The 19,608-nt window shown below is 37.0% G+C and overlaps 1 protein-coding gene across 2 annotated transcripts in view; it reads right to left on the reverse strand.

Annotated features, from left to right (window-relative positions):
- LOC134529633 (CUE domain-containing protein 2) overlaps positions 1-16,842 on the reverse strand; it is a 52,016-nt gene extending 35,174 nt beyond the window's left edge. Inside the window, exons 1-3 of one of the 2 annotated variants that reach the window (XM_063363933.1) lie at positions 16,622-16,842; positions 13,862-13,977; positions 9,393-9,598 (exon numbers count right to left, since the gene is read on the reverse strand). In XM_063363933.1, coding sequence (XP_063220003.1) covers positions 9,393-9,598; positions 13,862-13,953 — 298 coding nt within the window. In that variant the 5' untranslated portion in view covers positions 13,954-13,977; positions 16,622-16,842. The remainder of the gene's footprint in view (positions 1-9,392; positions 9,599-13,861; positions 13,978-16,621) is intronic. The other variant, XM_063363934.1, reaches the window with a different exon arrangement.
- Positions 16,843-19,608: the final 2,766 nt, after the last annotated feature.

The raw sequence follows: 19,608 nt of genomic DNA on the forward strand, positions 1-19,608 counted from the left end.
GTTAATGGCTGCAAGTTAGTGTATTGTGTAGGTAGAGTGTAATTTGTGTGGCTAGTATATCGCACTCATACTTGCTTGGGGCAGCGAGTCTGTTTTTCGAGATGAGAGACAAGTACCATGTAATTTCCTTTAACTCCCTTCCGGCCTGCCCTTTCTAAATTATGTCTGGATGTGTATGGTTTGTTTTATTTTAATGCATAACTTGGTTACGTTGAGTGAATGCCACTTTAGGCATTGCAGCTATGGGCTGTACCGTTTCAGCCTTTGCTTTGCTTTTGAGCTCGTGTTTCCCAGTTTTACTTCGGATCGTGGCTTTGAAGACTGCCATGTTTCCGTACGTTCTGCTGTCCCCATTTTGAAGAGTCTGGTCGTCACACTTAACTTCGTTAGTTGTTCAAGGGATTGTTTATGCATAGGTTAGTGGTTTCAACCTTCAGTATAAATGTATTTAATTGTGTAAGCACATAGTTCATGAGCACATCACATTTTTAAGGCCACCAATGTCTTCCCCAGTATTTATGTATAATTTATTTAGCCTTCTGTATTTTAATAATTATGGAGTGTATCTATATCTATCTCAGCACATTCATGCCTAAAATATGACACGAAACCTTAACTTTCTTTTTCTCTATTACATAGTTTTGTGCACATCCATAAGGTGTCTGGGTGTTTAAGGGAAGGGACAGCAGTAGAAAAGTCAGCACGACTGTACTTCCCTGTCTTTCACACTGTGTCTTTTCTGTTCCATATTGAGCATTATGGCTGGCACCAGTTGGATGTATCGACTTCAGAAGGAGGAATTGCAAGCATACCTAAAAGCCAACAACATTGAGTTTAGCGATGCTGAGACGTCTGCAAGTTGCAGAAGTGTGTTGTCAGCTTCGTCACAGCGGACATGTCTAAAAGTCAAATGGTCACATCAGAAGAGGAGCCAATGCTTCGGGCCATGAATGAGTGTACCATTCCCTTTAATCACAAGCTCTTTTTTGATTCTTTGCAGCCCCTTTCTGTTCAACGTTTCACTGATCCGCACAAGGTCGTGAATTTTGTTGTCCATGTCAACCAGCTCACAGATTTGAATTTTGTGTCAAATGAAGCCATGATTCCTTCTGACTAAATGCACTGGCCATCCCTTGTGTATATTGCAGAAAGTTGCAGCATAGAAAGGAACAATGTGCTGTTCACGAAACAGCTGTTGAGTTTGCATGTCCAACTTGGGTCATGGATAAGTGACAACAAGACTTTGTTCTACGTTTTCAGTGTCCTGACGAAGCAGCTTATACATTCATGGAATAAGGCAATGCCGATCGAGGTCAAAAACCTAAATCCCTTGGCCAGGCAGCATTGTGTTTTTTCAGCCATGCCCTCTTTCCTTGGTCAGTTAAGGAATAAGTGCATGAAATTGAAAACCGTCTGGGTGCCTCCCATGATTTTCATGAACTGAAAAATACATTTAACTTACAATATTATTTTTAAAAAAAACACTAATTGCAAAATAGTAATGAAATAACCTAAATTTATGTTCTAAATACTAGTTATTCACACATTTTGTTGTTAACAGTGACCATGTAAACTATAATTTAGGATGAGCAATATAATGAACAGATTCACTACAAATTTCCTCTCGCATCCGGAACATTTTTTTTTGTGTTTGAGTCGCAATGTCTATTTTGTCATAAAAAATTCAGGAAGTAAGCTGCTAATGTGTTACATGGTGGTAGATTGATCGTGACTGAAGCAAAAGATTGCTGAAAACTTAAGCTAAAAATATATTGTTATTTAACTATATTTATGGATGTTAGTGTTTTTATAACATTTAAAAACATTACATATGTAGGACTTTTTGGGAAAAAGTAGGAAATGTAGGAATGGATTATTTTTATGTAAATGCATAACATTAAAGTTTGTGAATTTACTTGAAAACTTGCAGAAACCTTTTATTTAAAAAAAGTTTAAATATAACTGCTGTTATTTGTGAACAAAACTATGGTCAACCACATCAAATATTTTATAAAAATACTATCTATTATTGTAATATCCCCAACCAAATGCTTGTTCAGCTGAATTCAATTTCATGACCCATTAACACAGTAAAATCACAACTGAAAAGTTAAGTAACGAATATAGTATTTTTGTCAAATCTATATAAAATTACAACAGTCACTCAAATAATTTTAAAACTCATCTATTATATTTGAGTACATAATTTGGGGAAGTTTTATCACAGTACATTTAAAACAATAAAAATTACTATAGAAATGTTCTTCAAAACATATGTATAAAAGAAAACCACAAAATTCTGACCAAACAACAGATTATTTATTTGGTATGTATTGTTATAAAATAATCAAGAACCACTGGACAGCACGGCTATTCTATAAATTATAATTAAAATGGTTAAGGATGGAACAAATACTTTATACAAAATTTAATTTACAGGAGTTTCAGAAACTGCAGGGCATAAATTTCATGGGTGGCAGGGAATACCAAAACAAGCAATCTTTGTTCAGGTACATATGTCTGGAAATGTAACCCTGCAAAGTAACAGGTGCAAACACTAGTGTACAAATTCGAATTTCAAGGTCATCATGGCGCTACTTCACTGACTGAGAGGACATACAATCGCAATGCAGTGATGCTCAAATGTTCCACGGGAAGCAGACAAAAAGTAGCTGACAATTAGAGTAAGTCAAATGCACTAGCAACCAGCAGTCTGGATGATTGGTGTGGTACGTTTACACATTTGGCTTTGGGCAATTGGCGTAGTGTTGACTTATAGTGAGGACAGTGCTGCAATTACAGATTTGACAAAAAGCAATAACACTAGAGAATTTACAATCACACAGATGGCCGATATGTTAATGTTGTACGGACAGGCGATAAAAATTGCAGCAAGACTAGTGCGCATTTACAAAGCATGCTTTCGTAACAGAAGTGTATCAAATACGAAGACCTTAAAATGGCTTGGCCAGCAACTGCCTGAAACTTAAGGGTGATGTACATCAAACTGCAGGTTGCTAGTGGGTATCACTAACTCAAACCATCTGAGCCTGGCTTATCGCCTGCTTCCATCGCAGCATTTGAACCTCATAGCACTGCGATTGTGCATCCTCTCAGCCAGTGGAGTAGTGCCCTGATGAATGTGAAATTTAAATTTATGCACCAATGCTCATGCCTCTAACTTTGCAGGGTTGCATTTCCAGATATAGGTTGCTTAAAAATGAGTGCTTGTTTTGGCATTCCTTGCCACCCATTAAATTTATACCATGCAATTTCCAATAATCTCTAATGATTATTCACAAGTAGGACAAATAAAAGGGTAGTTTGGCTTTATTTTTGGGTAAAATTTGCTACATTATTAACAGAACTGTAGAAAAATACCTAACCCCAGTGTTTCAATACCCGATTATGAAGAACCAAAGTACCCCCAAGTTATTCTTAGTTGAGACTGATGACAACTTTACACTCGCAACTACCACTCATAAGACCCATTCTTATAATAATTTATGTGTATGAATTTGAAAAAATTTTACTACCAGAAATAAAGAAAAATGGAGAGTAGTATTAAAAACAACCTGAAGAGAACAAAAGTGCTATATTTGCAATTGTTGTATCCATATAAAGAAAAAGCAAATTGAGGTTGTGTAATGGAGAAAAAAGTAGGAAATGTAGGACAAATTTGCATAAACGGTAATGTAATTCCTACATTCAATATAAAATGTAGAAAAAAGAGGAAAAGTACGACAAATGGAAGGTATGAGTCAAATCTTACAAGAATATATTTTTGGGCTAGTGTGTAGTCAACAGCCATGTGTTTGGATCACGGATACTGGGAAATAAACTGTAAATGTAATGCAATGTAAGGAATCATCCGGGCACTGGAATTCCAACTCAGGTCCTCTGAATGAGTAGTGTCTTACCACTTTCCACCTCGCTTTGCCTATGAGGAAGAACTTTGATGAGACGGAGAGGGGGGTGAATACTGTAAGGGAAAGGAACAAAAAGGTCTATTGACAATTATTAGGAAATGCTTTGTGTATGTGTAGAACAAAAGTTGACAACCCTCTGCATCAAAGCTAGAACTACGAGTGAAATTTTTTACTGGCTTCTTTACATCTCCGACTTATAGTCCAGCACGCTTAATGAGAGATGGCTTACATACTAATTTACTCATTACACTTAACCAATCTGAAAGCAGATCACAAAAATTCTCAGCTTCTACAGAGAATCAAACCATGCTCTCCCATTCACAGTACAGGATAGCAAGTCTGGTAAGGCTTCTCAACCCACTCACCACTGAGTGGGGATGAGTGATATCTGTGTGGATGGAAAAAGTCAACTAACAACTGGGGTGTGTACTATGAGCAAAATGGTCCTGTATTCAGAAATAGTGCAGGTAGACAAGCTTCTTGGTTCTGGATGGGAGAATGGTAACAGAAGGGAGTGATTACCTGAATGACAGCCACTGGGTCACCAGGCATTTGCAGCTGTGCATCGTTGCCTCCGGGAGACAGGAAAACTTCACCCTGTGCTTGCTGTTGAGAACAATCCCCATCTAGTTGAAGACACATGGCCTGTTAGATGGGGGAGAGCCTTTATATTTTGTGAGCTATCCTCCTGTACCAATACCACTTGCAACAAGTGTAGGATTGACCACTTCTGATTTGCCCACAAAAGAGTTTTGTCACTGATTCATCACACAAGCTACCATCATTGTGACATTTATGTCACCTCTTCTGCAACCTGATGTCTCACCGTCGCGAGAGATGGACTCCATAACTTTTATGACATCCTTGTGTGGGCGGAGGAGACTGTTTAAAAATTCCCTTTCTTATTTTCACACAAATAATGTTAAGAACATAAATGAGTGAAAAATATCCATGAACATGGACTGGACCCAGATCAATTTAGTACGAAAAGGACTTGAAGTTGGCTAGTTACAAATAAGCATGCAAAAATCCTGCAGTACAATGTTGCCAAGATTAATGTGTCTGTCCCTCGCACAGCCAGCAACTCTCTAAGTCCCTTGGTCACTTGGCCCTACAAGACTATAATATGCACCCAGTGGCATAGCCATAGGGTTAAAGTTGGGAAGGAGGTCGTAAACTCTCTTTCCAAGTCCATTTTCACTCACATTTATCTAGGGACTGGGAAATTTTGCAAACTATATTGGTGGCATGCTGTCTTGAATTAAAAGCACTTTAACATTCTGTCATACAACTTATCTCAAATTTGAAAGTTCATAAAAGTAGTACCAAAGGTATACCCATTTCCCAAATGTCACTTGCACAGCAACACATGTTTGTTTATGAATACTGAAAATCACATGAAGTTGTTTACCAACACTGTTAAGAGCACAACAGTAGCACAAGTATACATAGACCATTGGTACTACTGCCGAGAACTTACCAAATACATGACACTGGGCTTAAATTTATTGGTTGCAGCAAGGAGACCGCAAAAACAGCTCAGATGAAACAAATCTTGTGCACAAAATTCAAGGTACAAATTGGCAACTCATAAAACAGCAACCAATAAAAAATATTAGCTGTAAAACATTTGTGAAATCTAGCACCGTATTTACTTGCGTAGGGATCGCATATTTTATGCCGATTTTTAGTGTAAAAATGTACTGTTACCCATATGCTAATTTTTTACTTTGGGTTAAAAAAAATAATATTTTACTTTGTGGTTGAATGTGTGCGTAAATAACTAACCTATGTTGGTTTCAAATAAATATAACTCCAAGAGTAATTATAAATTGTTTAATCAAAATATCTAAGCAGTCGCCCGAAGCTCTGTAAACAGCGCAGTTATTGTACATGTATCACGTCTGCTGCCCAAATGGTTAGTCGTGGCGCCGGCAAGTGACGCATCTGCTGCGCTGCTACCGCAAGGAGAGGAGGGGAGAGGAGATCTAAAAATAAACCAGCCAGAGAAGGAGCAACAGTGTGTGTGCATGAGTGTGCACGTGCGTAAGGCCACGCGGCAGTGTTGCTGTTCTCCCTCCTTCCCTTTATTGTACATGTCCCGTGAACTGGCACCCACACAATTAATGTGTCAATCTTGACAGGTGTTCATGATGCAACTGTGCTCAATCATTATTGTTTTTGAATGAGATTTCCCACGCTTTCAAATGAACATACAGTGACAAAACTGCAGCCATAGCTGGTGCTTATAAGAGCACCTTTTATGTTCCTCCAGCCTTGCAGTAATGTGATGGAGTTTTTATAGAAGGAACTGACAAAGAGTAGCCTCTTCCCTCTACGCGGCAAAGGGTCGGGAGTGCGGGAATTGGAGAGGTTGTAAATATGGAAAAAAGGGTGGGGGGGAGAAGGGCCGCCTCACACCCTCCCGTGTAAACAGACAAAGAAGAGCCGAAGGCCAATGTCATATTTCTTAGGCACCAAAAAGCTGAGAAAAGGAACACTTCACTTTTATCCACGGAACTCTAGTGAAAACAGATATGGTGCAACCCATACACAGGGGCCTTCTGCAGGTAAATACCGTATTTCTAAAAATTCTAACTATTAACCCTGCAGAAAAAGTAAAGGTAAAGGAACGTATACCACTTTATTATAATGGTGCATTGAAAAATTTTAAAGCATTTTTTAAGAACAATATTGAGAAACAATACTGTTATATGAAATCACAAAAACTTGTTTTTAAATTTTTGTGTGAGTGTACTACAAAAAAAATTGTCTAACTACTTAACCTTACTTTGTTATCTCTTTACTATATAATACTTATTTCTGAACATGCCTCATTTTACTGACATAATCAGCATATCATGATAAATATTCAAATTTGATGAATCAGCCATGGAAAATTGATGTTCCACTGATTCTTTACAAAAACATTTTTAAGGCTAACAAATATACATGCCATTTCACAATAAAATAGAGTAAACTTTTGATTCTCCACAGGCAGATTATAAGCTTTTTTTAATCCATCCACAACACCTATGTAACTATAAAATTATCATTTTTGATTCACAAGAAATCCCAACAAATTTTAAGAAAAAAGAACTAAAAATTTTACTGAAAATATTTGTACTAGCAAATAATTATTAAATTCAGGGGTTGTATTGTCACTAATGTTAAAGATGTCCTAAGAAAAAAAAAATACTTAAAATTTGTTCAGTATTACTTGAGTACCCAATTATTTTCTTATAAAATAATAGGCAAGGTTTTACATCACACAACTAAGATCTCTGAAGTTACGGTCGGCTCAGAACCACTTGAACACACATTTTGTGCTTAAAAGTTGAATCAAGCCAAGCGTTGGGATTGAAACTGCAATTCTTGCTATTCAAGCAGATCACTGCCGCTACCTTCTTCTACATTTACACTTCGTTTCTTTTTTCTTTTGCTGTATTGTGCCACATTACAAATTATATATAAGATTCAATTGTAATTTCTCAAAGACATTATTGAAGTGTGCTACAGTTTTGTATTGGCCTAGAAACTCTTTAATGTGATTTATATAGTAATAGCGTGTGAAATGCCCAAATAAAGAAATGTCAAAAAATTTTATACAGAATATACACCACTATAACATGATTGAGTGAGTGAGGTTTGTTAGTTTTAAAAATATTAGGATAATAATTATGTTTTATAAAATATTAATAAAAAACATTCTTCAAAACTGTATATTAAAATAGCATTGAGCTGATAGTATTTGCACCTCATAAATTGCAATGATAGGAACAATTTATGAAACATGACAATCGATTATCCTTCTCACCCAGGTTTAAGAGCTCATATAAAAGAATTTTAATAGCAAATTTCATGACTGATATATAGCACAGCATTTATTATAAAACTGAGGTTCAATGCTTTGCTATTTTTAAATTTGTGCGAGACAATAGTTTATAGCACATTTAATTTGTATACATATATATGTACACACATGCATGCATGCCCCTCTCCCCATACAAACACACACACACATATATTTATTCACATTAAAACTACAGGCAACTGATTTTTCTAAAACTATTTGAAAAATATTGTTTTTATTTTGTTTTAATAATAAGCTTCATGTAATAGATATAAAAATTCTTAATACATGTAATAATTACTTATCATTCAACATTATAAAAAAAAGGCTTATTGAAGTAGTTCTTATGATTGTTTTATTACATATCAATAGTATGATTTTGAATTGGCTTTGTTTATGGATTTTAGTAGTTTTAAGTTTGAAGAAATTATCTCCAATGTTTTGGTCGACATTGTAATTGCCTTCATCAGGGTAGCAGATGCCTACTGAGGTAATGTATAGTTTCTTGAGTAGGGCATGCTTCCTTATTAGTTAGCATAAACCCCACACTTAAGAAAGATATGACTTATGAAAATCCCCCGTTATGAAAAACATTTTCTGGTAACCTGAAACAAACGTGAGCCTAGGGGGGTGGGTTGTAACAACTGCTGTCGGCACAAATTGATTTGTCTGTGGTTGCATCTTTAAGAGGTTAATCAGAGTTGCGGCTGCCTACACGTCTCCTACGGCCAGTCTATTTCCGACTGGGAGACTCATTACCTACTAGGAGCAGTCAACCCAATTCAGTTTTGTTTGTTATCTTTACTCGTGCAGTTATTTGAGTCAGTCACATACACATTTTTGTCTTTCCTTGCTGTACATTATCAAAATCAAAAGCAGAATGCATTAATCACTAATAAGGAAAAAAAGGCCAACAGTTACTTAAAGGAATAACAGCGACAAAGCTACCAGAATGATAATAAATGTGAGCCATTACAGTCTGTTTGATATGTTTGTGAAACAACCATTGATATCAAGGAGTGAGGGGGAGGGAAACATGAAGTTTAACAGCAGCTTTTCCCCTACAGAGCCAACTCAACTGAGATATGGAGAAGAGGACAGATAAAAAGCTTTCTGACACACCCCATACAGCCGCATGCAAATAAGCAGTGATAAAAAAAGGTTATATGAAAAAAATATTTTGTACGGTTGTGAATATTTCAGTGTGCTGATATTACTCAAGCATGTGTTTGTTTTCCCCAGTACGTACACTGTACAAAATAAGGTTTCTTCCGATGTCATTGTAAGGTTAATAATTATAAGTGTGGTTTTGCTTTGTGATTTGACTTTGATGATTCAATGACATTTACACAAGTGAGTACCCCCTATTGTTTGATCTCCTTGCATTTTTTGGTTAAATATACAATACATTAAACATAGCTACTGCAACAAAACACTGCAATGTTGTATGATGTTACACTTAGGTAGTGTACAAACTCAAATTACATAAAATCTGACTTACAAAATATACCCAAATCACCTTACACATTTAAGTTGGGAACTCTAACTGTACAGCATAACTACGACATCTAATACAAAAATGCAATAGCATTTTCAGATATTTATATTACCTTTGCACTTCTTCTTAGTTAACATTGCTTCAAGTTCAAACATCCATTGACAAACTGCAGCATGGTGTATTGTTGAGAATTCTGGAAAGTATGCTGACAACATTTCACAAAAGTCCTGTACATCAAATGCATCTTCTACACTTTCTTCAGAGCCCAGTCCTTCTAAAATTCTGACAACATAGCTGAGAACGATTTCATCAATTGAACTGAAAACAAGAAGAAACTTCAATTAAAAACTTTACAAAAACATATAACACAATTTTTATAAAATTTATGTACATAAAACATATAAATATTATGAATAATATTTAAAATTAAATGTAAGACACTTAATGCAGTATTACTTTGTCATCATGTATTATGTTTGATACTTATTACACCAAAACCATGAAGAAGAAGAAAAAAGGTATGGGAAATATCAATTTCATATTTACGTAGTGTAAAAAATTTACAAACGTGGAGCATTATATGCCTATTTGATTTTTATTTATCAACATAAATAAGTTTCATAACATTTTACATTTACCTAAGACAATAACACAAATATTTAAGTTAATCTTTGAACAGATATCAAACACCTTTATGCCTTAGCAATGAATCAGTAAGCTGGCAGTGATTTTGTGCTAAAATGAAGTTAGTTCAAAAGTTATAGTTAAATTAACTTTCAGTGCTATGAATGATTACACAACCTTTTTCCCCTTTAAATTTAAAAACTAAAATAATAAATTATTGTTATTAGTCACAAAGATATAAATTTTTAAATGACTCTCAGCACCATTACAAAACTGAAAATTGGTAATTGTGAAGATACATGGGTCAAAAAGTGTTACATTGTTCCGAAACTTAGCTGTAATTGGAATTATGAAACATTTAGGCCTAACTAAAATATGGTTTGTGGGTGTCATACTGAAAATTTCCCATGTAACTACTTTTGGAATGATCCTGTATCATAGGACTTGGATTACCATCTTTGAATAAAATTTGCTGATATAACTATCTATCAGATATGCTGGAATTGGATATCTGTTACTGTCAAATACTACAACCTCTGAGTCATCTATCAGCAAATAAAAGTGCTTAGAGTAAAGATATGTAATTTTGAAAGATGGTAGTGGAACCATCATTAATTTGCCAAATATTTTATGTATAAATAAATAGTCACACGAGTTTTTTTTATGCTCTTTTTAATAATCTTAGAGAATCAAGGAGCATATATTCACAAGAAATACAGCTAAGAAAATAATTTTTAAATTTTTTAAACTGGTATTTTGACATGAAAGTGCTGATTAAAATTAATAATCTTGATCCTCTCATCAAAATCTATAATTGAAAAATAAATATATATAAATTTAAGAGGAATAAAATAAATGACTGCATTTTAAATCAATATCGCAAAGAGCTATCTATATATAACCTATTTATATACATACACACATACACTTTGTGTATTGTTCATAAAACCGATCCTTGATTCAACCTTTTAATTGCATATATTTTAACAAAGTTATTAGAGACAAATAAAACAAACCTTCCTAGCTATTTTTTAGATGAGGTGATTATCTGCAGTAGACCTAATGAATGATTGGTTTTTGAACATCACTTATATGTGCAGTAGACCTAATAAATGATTGGTTTTTGAACATCACAATAAACAGTTCCTCAAGAGTGAACATAGGAAGATTTTTATGAGCTTTGTACAATATTTGCAAACCTTGTACATGATTCACATCATTGTTATAGCTTTGATCAGGATTGGTTTAGAATTCTACTACTTATAGCAATATTATATTAAACTAAATAAAGTCTAAAAAAAGTTGATGGTTAGGAACACTAGCTTCTACAAATAACAATATTCTTTGTTTATTTTTAAAAAGGTGAAGTCATTTGTTGATGTTATATTAAATTTTTGTTTTGAATATATTTTCAGTTATAATGTTACCAAAATAAAGGAAAAACAATTCTTTATTTTAATTACTAACATATGTAAAATGACCAACTTTTTTTAAAAATCCATAGTTTACCACATAACTTATTGTAATGATGTATTACAGCATAAAATTTATAGAAACATTATTAATGTAATGCTTGATTAAATAACAACACAATGTATGCACAATTTTTTCTAAATACCAAAATATCACTACAATATTTTAGATGTAACCCCATGCTGGTTTTATGGTACTGAAATATATAATATTGTTACTGCATGGAAATGTGTGCTTCACAAAAACCTTGTTTAACAAGTTTACGGATAGAGTTTTCAGGAGTAAATAGTCCTTTGATTTCTTTTGAATAATAACAAGATGAAATATTTGCACCTGAAATATTTTACAACTTTAGCGAAAAAGTAAATTACACTGCATGGGAACCTGATGCAATGATAACTGCATGTTAGGAGCGAGGTGGTGCAGCAGTAAGACACTGAACTCAAAACCCGGAGGACCAGAGTGGGAACTACGGTCAAGCCACCCCAAATTCAGTTTCGGGCCGATAATTAGTAACCTTTGGTGAACAATATAATTTTTCTAATTTTTTTTAAAAATAAAAGTGATTACCCTAGAGTTTGCTATATCCCAATTTACAGTTTCTGTCTTTATTTAAATGTTCCCTACAGCTTTTAATTGTAATTCCTTTCACTGGCTTAGGTCCACTGCCTTCATGGACGACTAATTCATCCTGTCCCAGACGCTTGTGTTAGCAGCGGGGAACGATAACTTACCCTATACCATTCTATAAGCGCAGCAACCGTGCCAGATCTCCTGTGTACGGGCCCATAGCCATTTCAGGTACCCTGCATGTAAGTCACATCCCATTTGACTATCAAGATGTTGCCCAGCCCGACATGGCCTAATGACAATTCGGTCCCCACATTAGCCCAGTGCTCCAGTCACACACAAGTGACAAAGACATACGTATGTAACCAGTCTCAGGACGTGGCACTTTGAGTATGTACACTCTCATCTCTTCCAACTCCTCCCTTGCATCTCAGGCTCTCCTGCTTGCATGCTACTTTTCTACCTGGTGCCTAAAAGCTTCTACTCTACAATTGCTTTCCTGCCCTGTACACCATCTCACTGTCACTTGGGCAACTAAATTTAGGCCGCCACTATGCCTCCATGTCATGCTGCGTGTGACATCTACTGATATTCTTGTGAACTAATCCTCAGGCCTCTGCCTCTTTTCGGCTCTAGAGCCAACTTTAACCACGCGATTCATCAAACCCATCCTAACCATCTTTGTAACCTTACGGAAGTTCAGACCTACAGTAATTGGTTGCTTGGTGGTTTTTGAAGTCTAACTGAAGAGAATAAGAACTGATATCTCTATTTAAAAGAGCGATATTTCTTATAATTTTTTTTGTCTCAACATGTAGTGATTTAATGTGATCTCCTGTGGTTTTGTCTTTGCTTTTTTTGTCAAATATTCTGTGCTTTCTCCACCCACCAAAGATGTAACTTCATGATTTACCCCAAAGCGGTACGTGAAACTCACCACCCAAAGATAAACCATAAATTTAAAGTTTTTTTAACATTGTTTGTCTACTATGTTTATTTATTAGTTTTGTTTTTACAACTACTTCATTTGGTTTTCGGCAATGGGGTTCCAGTATGGGAGCTGGAAGCCTCTTTTCACTTCCAATTTCTTCCCCTATAAGCTACAATTCTCGATTCTCCTTCGCGGACTTCCGAGATGCACGCCTCTCCTACGGCTCGCTGCTTCCAGTGCCTGTCACAGATGTGCCGCTGTGAAGTGCCTCGCAACGGCTGGCATGTAACAGCTACGACTCGAAGGAATGTGATACTTTTTAATCACTTCAGAAATTTCTAACATGAATCTCAAACTCTTTTATCTACAAAAAAAATCTATCTTAATAAAAAATAATAATAAAGTCTTCAATCTTTTTAAATTATAAATTCCCCGATACTTGCCAGATTTTTTAGTTCATAAGTTCCAAAATATAATTATTTAAGTTTGCTAAAAAAAATTATTTAAAACTAAACTGTTGTTATGACTCTAATTAACTACACAAATAATTCAAATTTTAAGTTAGTAGAAGGTAGCAGACAAACAATGAAACAGCTGTTTGTTATTTGCTAACTATTAATTTCTCCCTCCTGTTTAACGATCCACAAGATGCTGACCTGGATAAGAGTGGGTATTTCTAAATTTTATATGGTTTCACTACTTCCACCTCTGAGGTGTACCTAATAAATACAAGTTTTATTTGTTAATCATAACCAGCACACATTCCCTGTAGTTTTCTCTGTATACATTTGGAAGTAGTGTGACAGTTTTCCACCAAATGCTGAATGGTTCCTTACAACAATCACGGCCGATACCTTCCCCAAGATTCGTGTTCTGTGAAGTTGTGTGTGATCATCTCTAATGGCTTTGTTTTCAACAAGATGTTAAGGAAAGAAAAATATCATGTTTACACTAAATATGCTAACATATGACTAAAATCTTACCTTAGCTGAGCACTTGGGCTGTGTTTGCTTACAAACTGAAAGAGTGATTCTTTAATGATGTCCTCTTGGTCAGCTATAGAGGGTATGCTCATTGTGCTGACTCAGCTTTACTTCAACTGTAACATGTAACATGGTCAGTGAGTGTAGATCAGGGATGCTCAACAAGTCTAAGCGTTAACATTTTTACCAAAATTCTGATGGTAAGATAACTTCCCATTAAGTTACTTTTTAATGTTACCAGGTATTTTTTTGTAATTACATTATTAATACAAACTTAATTTGGGTTTGCAAATATTTTACTAATAATTTGACAGCAATTCACATTTTAATAATCATTAATAAGTAAAATGCACATAAATTAAAACTGAACTAACATGGCATAATTTAACTATAAAATTGGCACAACATAAGTTTTAATACCTGCTCAAGTTTCAATGTGCAATATTGAATGTATATTCTTACTCCACAATGTGTTTCAAAGAAATGCAATCATCTTTTTATAGAGTTTATAAATCACAAAGTGACACAAAGCTAATTTTTTGTTCTGTTCATACAAATATCCCATTATATATCAAAGTTTCATGCACATTTTATTAGCACACTGTATTTTCTTTTCGATGTAGGCTGCTATAAATTTTATGAGGCACTATTGTAACATTAATTAAATATTATAGGTATGCTTTATGTATCACGAGTATTCGCTTGATATAGCATTTCTGCTCTGACGGCAATTTAGACTTGGCGTTAAGTAAAATTTTCGTTAAAGAGCTTTTATAATAGGTATATCAATATTTTTCTTGATTTCAATTGCTTTTACCCCAAAATTTCCCTTGACTTCATGAACGCAACCATTAGTCAGTTTCTCAGAATCCAATATAAATTTAAAAAAGCTTTTTTTCGGGGAAAATTAAGGAATAACTCTACTCCTGAAAAACACCATTTTCACAGACTTTTTTTTGGTAATTATTTCATATCACATTTCCAAGTTTATCCCTTGAACCTGATAGCATGATACTAAATATATATTGATCCTGGGGTACATGAAGCTTGCTGTTTCAATTTAGTACGTCTAAAGATCCTGCATATAACAAAAACTTGAATATTACAATAAAAACCAATTATGTCACAGGTCTTGTGGGAATTTTTTCTTTCATATATACATGTTAGGATTATAACTCATTGTTATATCACAATTTTATATCCAGGATCTTTCTATATACTAAACATACAAACATCATGTGCCACAGAATCAATGTACACAAGATAATGCCAGCGATAAACTTAAATACGTGATATAGAACTTTAAAACTGCCAATCTAGGAAATTACTTTGGTTTGATTATTTAATTATGTCAGCAACATTTAAAACAATGTAAAATCTTGCAAAGGCTTCAATACGTTGTGTGACAATAAAAATACTGTAAAATAGTGCGAAAAGTTGATTACGTTAAATCAGCAGTGTTCAAGTGACTCTGAAGCTATAAGAATTTTAAAACACATGTAAATCACAGTATATAGGCCTAAAGCTGAATTAGTAGGTTTAAAAAATACAATTTCTATATATATTTTTTTAAATAATGTGCAACTCTAGGAAATTACCTAGGTCCTCCCTTATTCACAAAGTAGGCTAATCATCTTTGTATTTATTATGTTCTGCTCACCCTACCTTAACATGTAAGAATGAACTGTAATAACTTTTTTTTAACTGTGCTGAAGTTAGCTCTATCCGCTGGCACTATCCATTGTGTTTTGTTTGAAAACAATTTTCTGATTGACTAGTAATTTTCTGCAAGCGCAAGGGGCAATCTCTAAAAAAAAAAATATAATTTACCCCAACAAAAGGAAAGAAATCTTAAGTAAAATAGCGGGCAAAATGTTTCGATCAAACTCCCCTTCACAAAAATGTAATTATGCGTAAGCTTACGTTCCTGGTCATGGCCACCACATTCGATTACAGGCGCTGGACCCAGGATCGGAGATGGGCCCCCAATTTTACAGTTACGCGCTACATTACAATTGCATGGTTATTTCTTAACTACACTCATTTTAGAATGTTATTTAACCTGAAAATACAGGGTATAATTATAGTTACTATTTGATAAGTCCAAGCTTTGTTTATAAAATTATTTTATTTTACTTTAAAATAACCACAGCAAGTACTTATATATATTTCACACACTAAAATAAAAATGAAAATAGTTAGGCCTACAGAAAAATAAAATTAGCTGTAGGTGTGTAATATCTTCTAAAATTTCATTGTACAAAAAATATTCCTTTTTTTAAGTTTGTAAAAAATTATAAAAGTTAAACGTTTAAAAATAAACAGAACTGGTTTGGGGCCCCCGTTAGGCCCGGGCCCTGGATCCAGGGGTCCACCCAGCTCCACCCTTGTGAGGGCCATGCTCCTGCCAATCACCAATACCATGCCTTGACGGGGCAAAAGCGGCCCGCGAGACATTGGTTCACACCCACTAATTCGGTTAGAGTTCAAAATTAAATTTAATACTTACATTCCGGCTAACAAAATACCATAAACACAGTAATTATAAAAATAGGTTTTATTTTTCGTTAGTACGACTAGCAGTAGGCCTGTGTTTATGTTGTTTACGCCCCTGTTTGCAATCCATCTGCAAACTTAAGTAATACCTATTTTTAACTAATTAATTTAAATGCTACCTCATGATATCTTTTCGGAGCTTTTTTTCTCATTATAACTACAATGAACACCGTAAAATAACAAACAGCTAAGTAAATAAAGTACCTCCGACATAGTTCCACGAAGAATTCAATCTTTAAATGACAAACTATTTTGGCGCACAGACGGTAGTAACTACATAAATTACTAAAAAACTATTCTTAGGGTGCAGAACTAGCAACAACACCATTAGAGCTAGAAAACACACGATGTTTTATAACAGCGACAGTAATCAATAAACAGTAACCACGTTTATGGTACATTCTGTATCGTAGGGATTTAATTTTCTTCAATAATAGAAAATTTCCCTTTAGAGTCTGTAAACCTTTGGAACCTTTTTAATAACATATTTAAAACGTATTTAATAAACAATATTTATTTTGAATTATATCTAATAAAATAAGTAAACATAAAAACTATTCGTAAAAATTTATTCTAAGCACTTTCAAAGAATATTAATATTTAATAAAAACCACAATATTACAGTTTCAAATCGGTCTTGACTTCATGGGATGAAATACATGGAACTATTAATTATAAGGGCGGAATTCCAAGACATTTAAATAAAGTAGTAAATAAAAAAATGCCTTGTTGGGATACACCCGTACCCTATCTCACATAACATATTCCAGAATGAAATCTAACTTAACCCCATTTAGGTAATGAAAATCAAGCCGTTTAAATTTATAAACCTTGGGCAAGGAAACAACTTTACTTTACAAGAGCTTCCAAATTAAGCTGGTTCAGGCACACTGTTCTTACACTGTAAATATGATTCTTCTCCCAGAAAATTACTTGTTACTTGTTGTGGCAGCTGGAAGACTAGGGTGGATGTCACCACACACAATTGTAGTTCGTCACCGTTAACATGCGCTGTGGAGCGCAATCGCGAATGTTGTCGTCATTAATATCAAGATGCACAGTTATGTTCTTTTCCACGGGATGGAGTGTTCATCCAAGGCCGCGTTCTGTTGGCTACTGTCTCGCGGCAGCATCACGAACTTCCTCCGCACGGGCCGCGCGAGGAGTGCATTCCGCCAGCGGGATTCGGTGCTGATGGGGTGAGGACCGGGCTTTACCGCTGCAGGAGGTACGACGTCAAATGCCCCCTGCCCTTGATGAGCTTGGTCTTACCCCGCGAGCAGTACCCCGCGGCATGGTTGCACCCCTCGCACTGGAAGCAGAATAGAACTGGGGGCACTTGGGGTGGTGGCAGCTAGTAGAGCCGCCTCTCGCGCTCTTTGATACCGGGCGGACGTATAGGTGCACTGTTGTCCATGGGTTGTAGTTGGCAGATCTGTCTCACCCTCTCTGGCACGCTTGGTGGTGTGGACACCGTCGGAGCATTGTGGTCCATTACATAGTCCCGCAGTCGCATCGGACAGCGGCGTTTTCGCTTGGGCCTACCTACCCCCTACTCATTTGGCTTGTCCACTCGGACACAGAACATTGCGTCTGCGAATGTCGCCTGGTGACCCCATCCTCATCGGATTAGTGTTAGACTCGGTTTTGCTTCTGGTTCGTCCAGTTTCGTCACACATTGGACCATTTCAGGTGGTTGATCGTCCTGTTCCTGGAGTTTCCCTGTCATAATTTCTGTTATAGTGAGCCAGGAGGGGTGGGCTCTGCATTTCCGGCACCGGCGTGGTGTGGCATTGGGGCTCGTGTCTTCCTCCCGTCTTGGCGGTGGGTCTTCCCCGATCATTTCCTCTCCTTGCTTCACGATCTCCGTGGTTGGTATGTCGTCATCGGGAATTGGCTGTTCAGCAGGATCACTGTCCCCTTTTTCGTCTGGAGGATGTTCCCCCGGTAGCGCTGTTAGCCATAGGTCGTCCCGGTGTATCTTACGTATTCGTCGGCCCCCCCAGGTTCACCAGGTAGGAAGTGGCCTCAGACTATGTTGGACCGCATATGGGCCTCCCCATCAGTGCGCGAGTCCGGCACAGTAATTGCGCGGAGCTGCCGAAAAGGGGTGGACTCTCGCGAACACTCGACTGCCGGATTGTAATGGGTATGGGGGTTGTGTGGTCTGGGGAGTTATCTCCTGCGCGTAGCTGGTTTGTCGCTGTTGTGCGACCACATGTTCGCTTTCGTGCCGCTGGTTGCGCTCCTCTGCCCCTTCTCCTGTGTGGGGTATGCCTTGGGTAGCCCACTCGTCAGGCAGTGGGAGATTATGGCCTTGGGCCATTTCCACCAGGGTTATTCCAGTGGCCGCATTTACGCGACTCCGGACACAGAACAGTGCATCGGCAACATGGCTGTCCCACTGGGCATGGTCGTCGCCAAGCCGTAGCCGCAGCTGTACTTTCAGCTCCTGGTTCCTGCGCTCGGTGGGGTTCGCCCTTGGGTGGTAGGCGGGTGTAGTGTGGTGGGCGATGTGCATCGTCCTACACCAGTTCTTCAATTGTAAATGGCTACCATTGTCCATGAGGGTGGATTCCAGGTAGTCCCACCAGGGCAGAAACTCACGGGTTAGGATGTCTATGATGGTCAACGCTCGCGCGTTTCCACAGGGATAAGCTTTCGTCCACCTGGTAAACATGTCTGTTACGCCTACCAGGAAGTGCTTGCCTCGCGGCGAACATGGGTATGGCCCCATGATGTCGAGAGCGACGGTCTGGAATAGGTTTATTGGTTGGCGGGGTTGTTGCTGTTGTACAATGTCTCCACGTCCGGCTTTGCATAGCTGGCAGGTTTCACACTCCCGGAAATACTCGCAGATATCCCGGGCCGCCCCTGGCTAGTGGTAGTGTTGAATGACTGCTTTACGGATCTGATTGGTACCCAGGTGTCCTGCGAACTCGTGGTCGTGATATAAGTGTGGCACTGCATCGCGAGCCACTGGGGGCACGTAGGTCTTCCAGCCAGTCGCTTCCCCGGGTGGCTTGTTCATAATCTCCCATCCCGATTCTGTCATGTCGCACACCCCTTGCCCTCCGTCCAGGATTGGCATCTCGCTGTTGCGCCTCGAGAATGCGGCTGTCCATGTCGGCTGCCGTGTTCGGGGGCGTGTCCTCTTCGCCTATACCCTGCGGTGATTCGAGCATGCCGGG

Source organism: Bacillus rossius, chromosome 2 (genome assembly GCF_032445375.1).
Source record: "Bacillus rossius redtenbacheri isolate Brsri chromosome 2, Brsri_v3, whole genome shotgun sequence".
NCBI classification, from domain to species: domain Eukaryota; kingdom Metazoa; phylum Arthropoda; class Insecta; order Phasmatodea; family Bacillidae; genus Bacillus; species Bacillus rossius.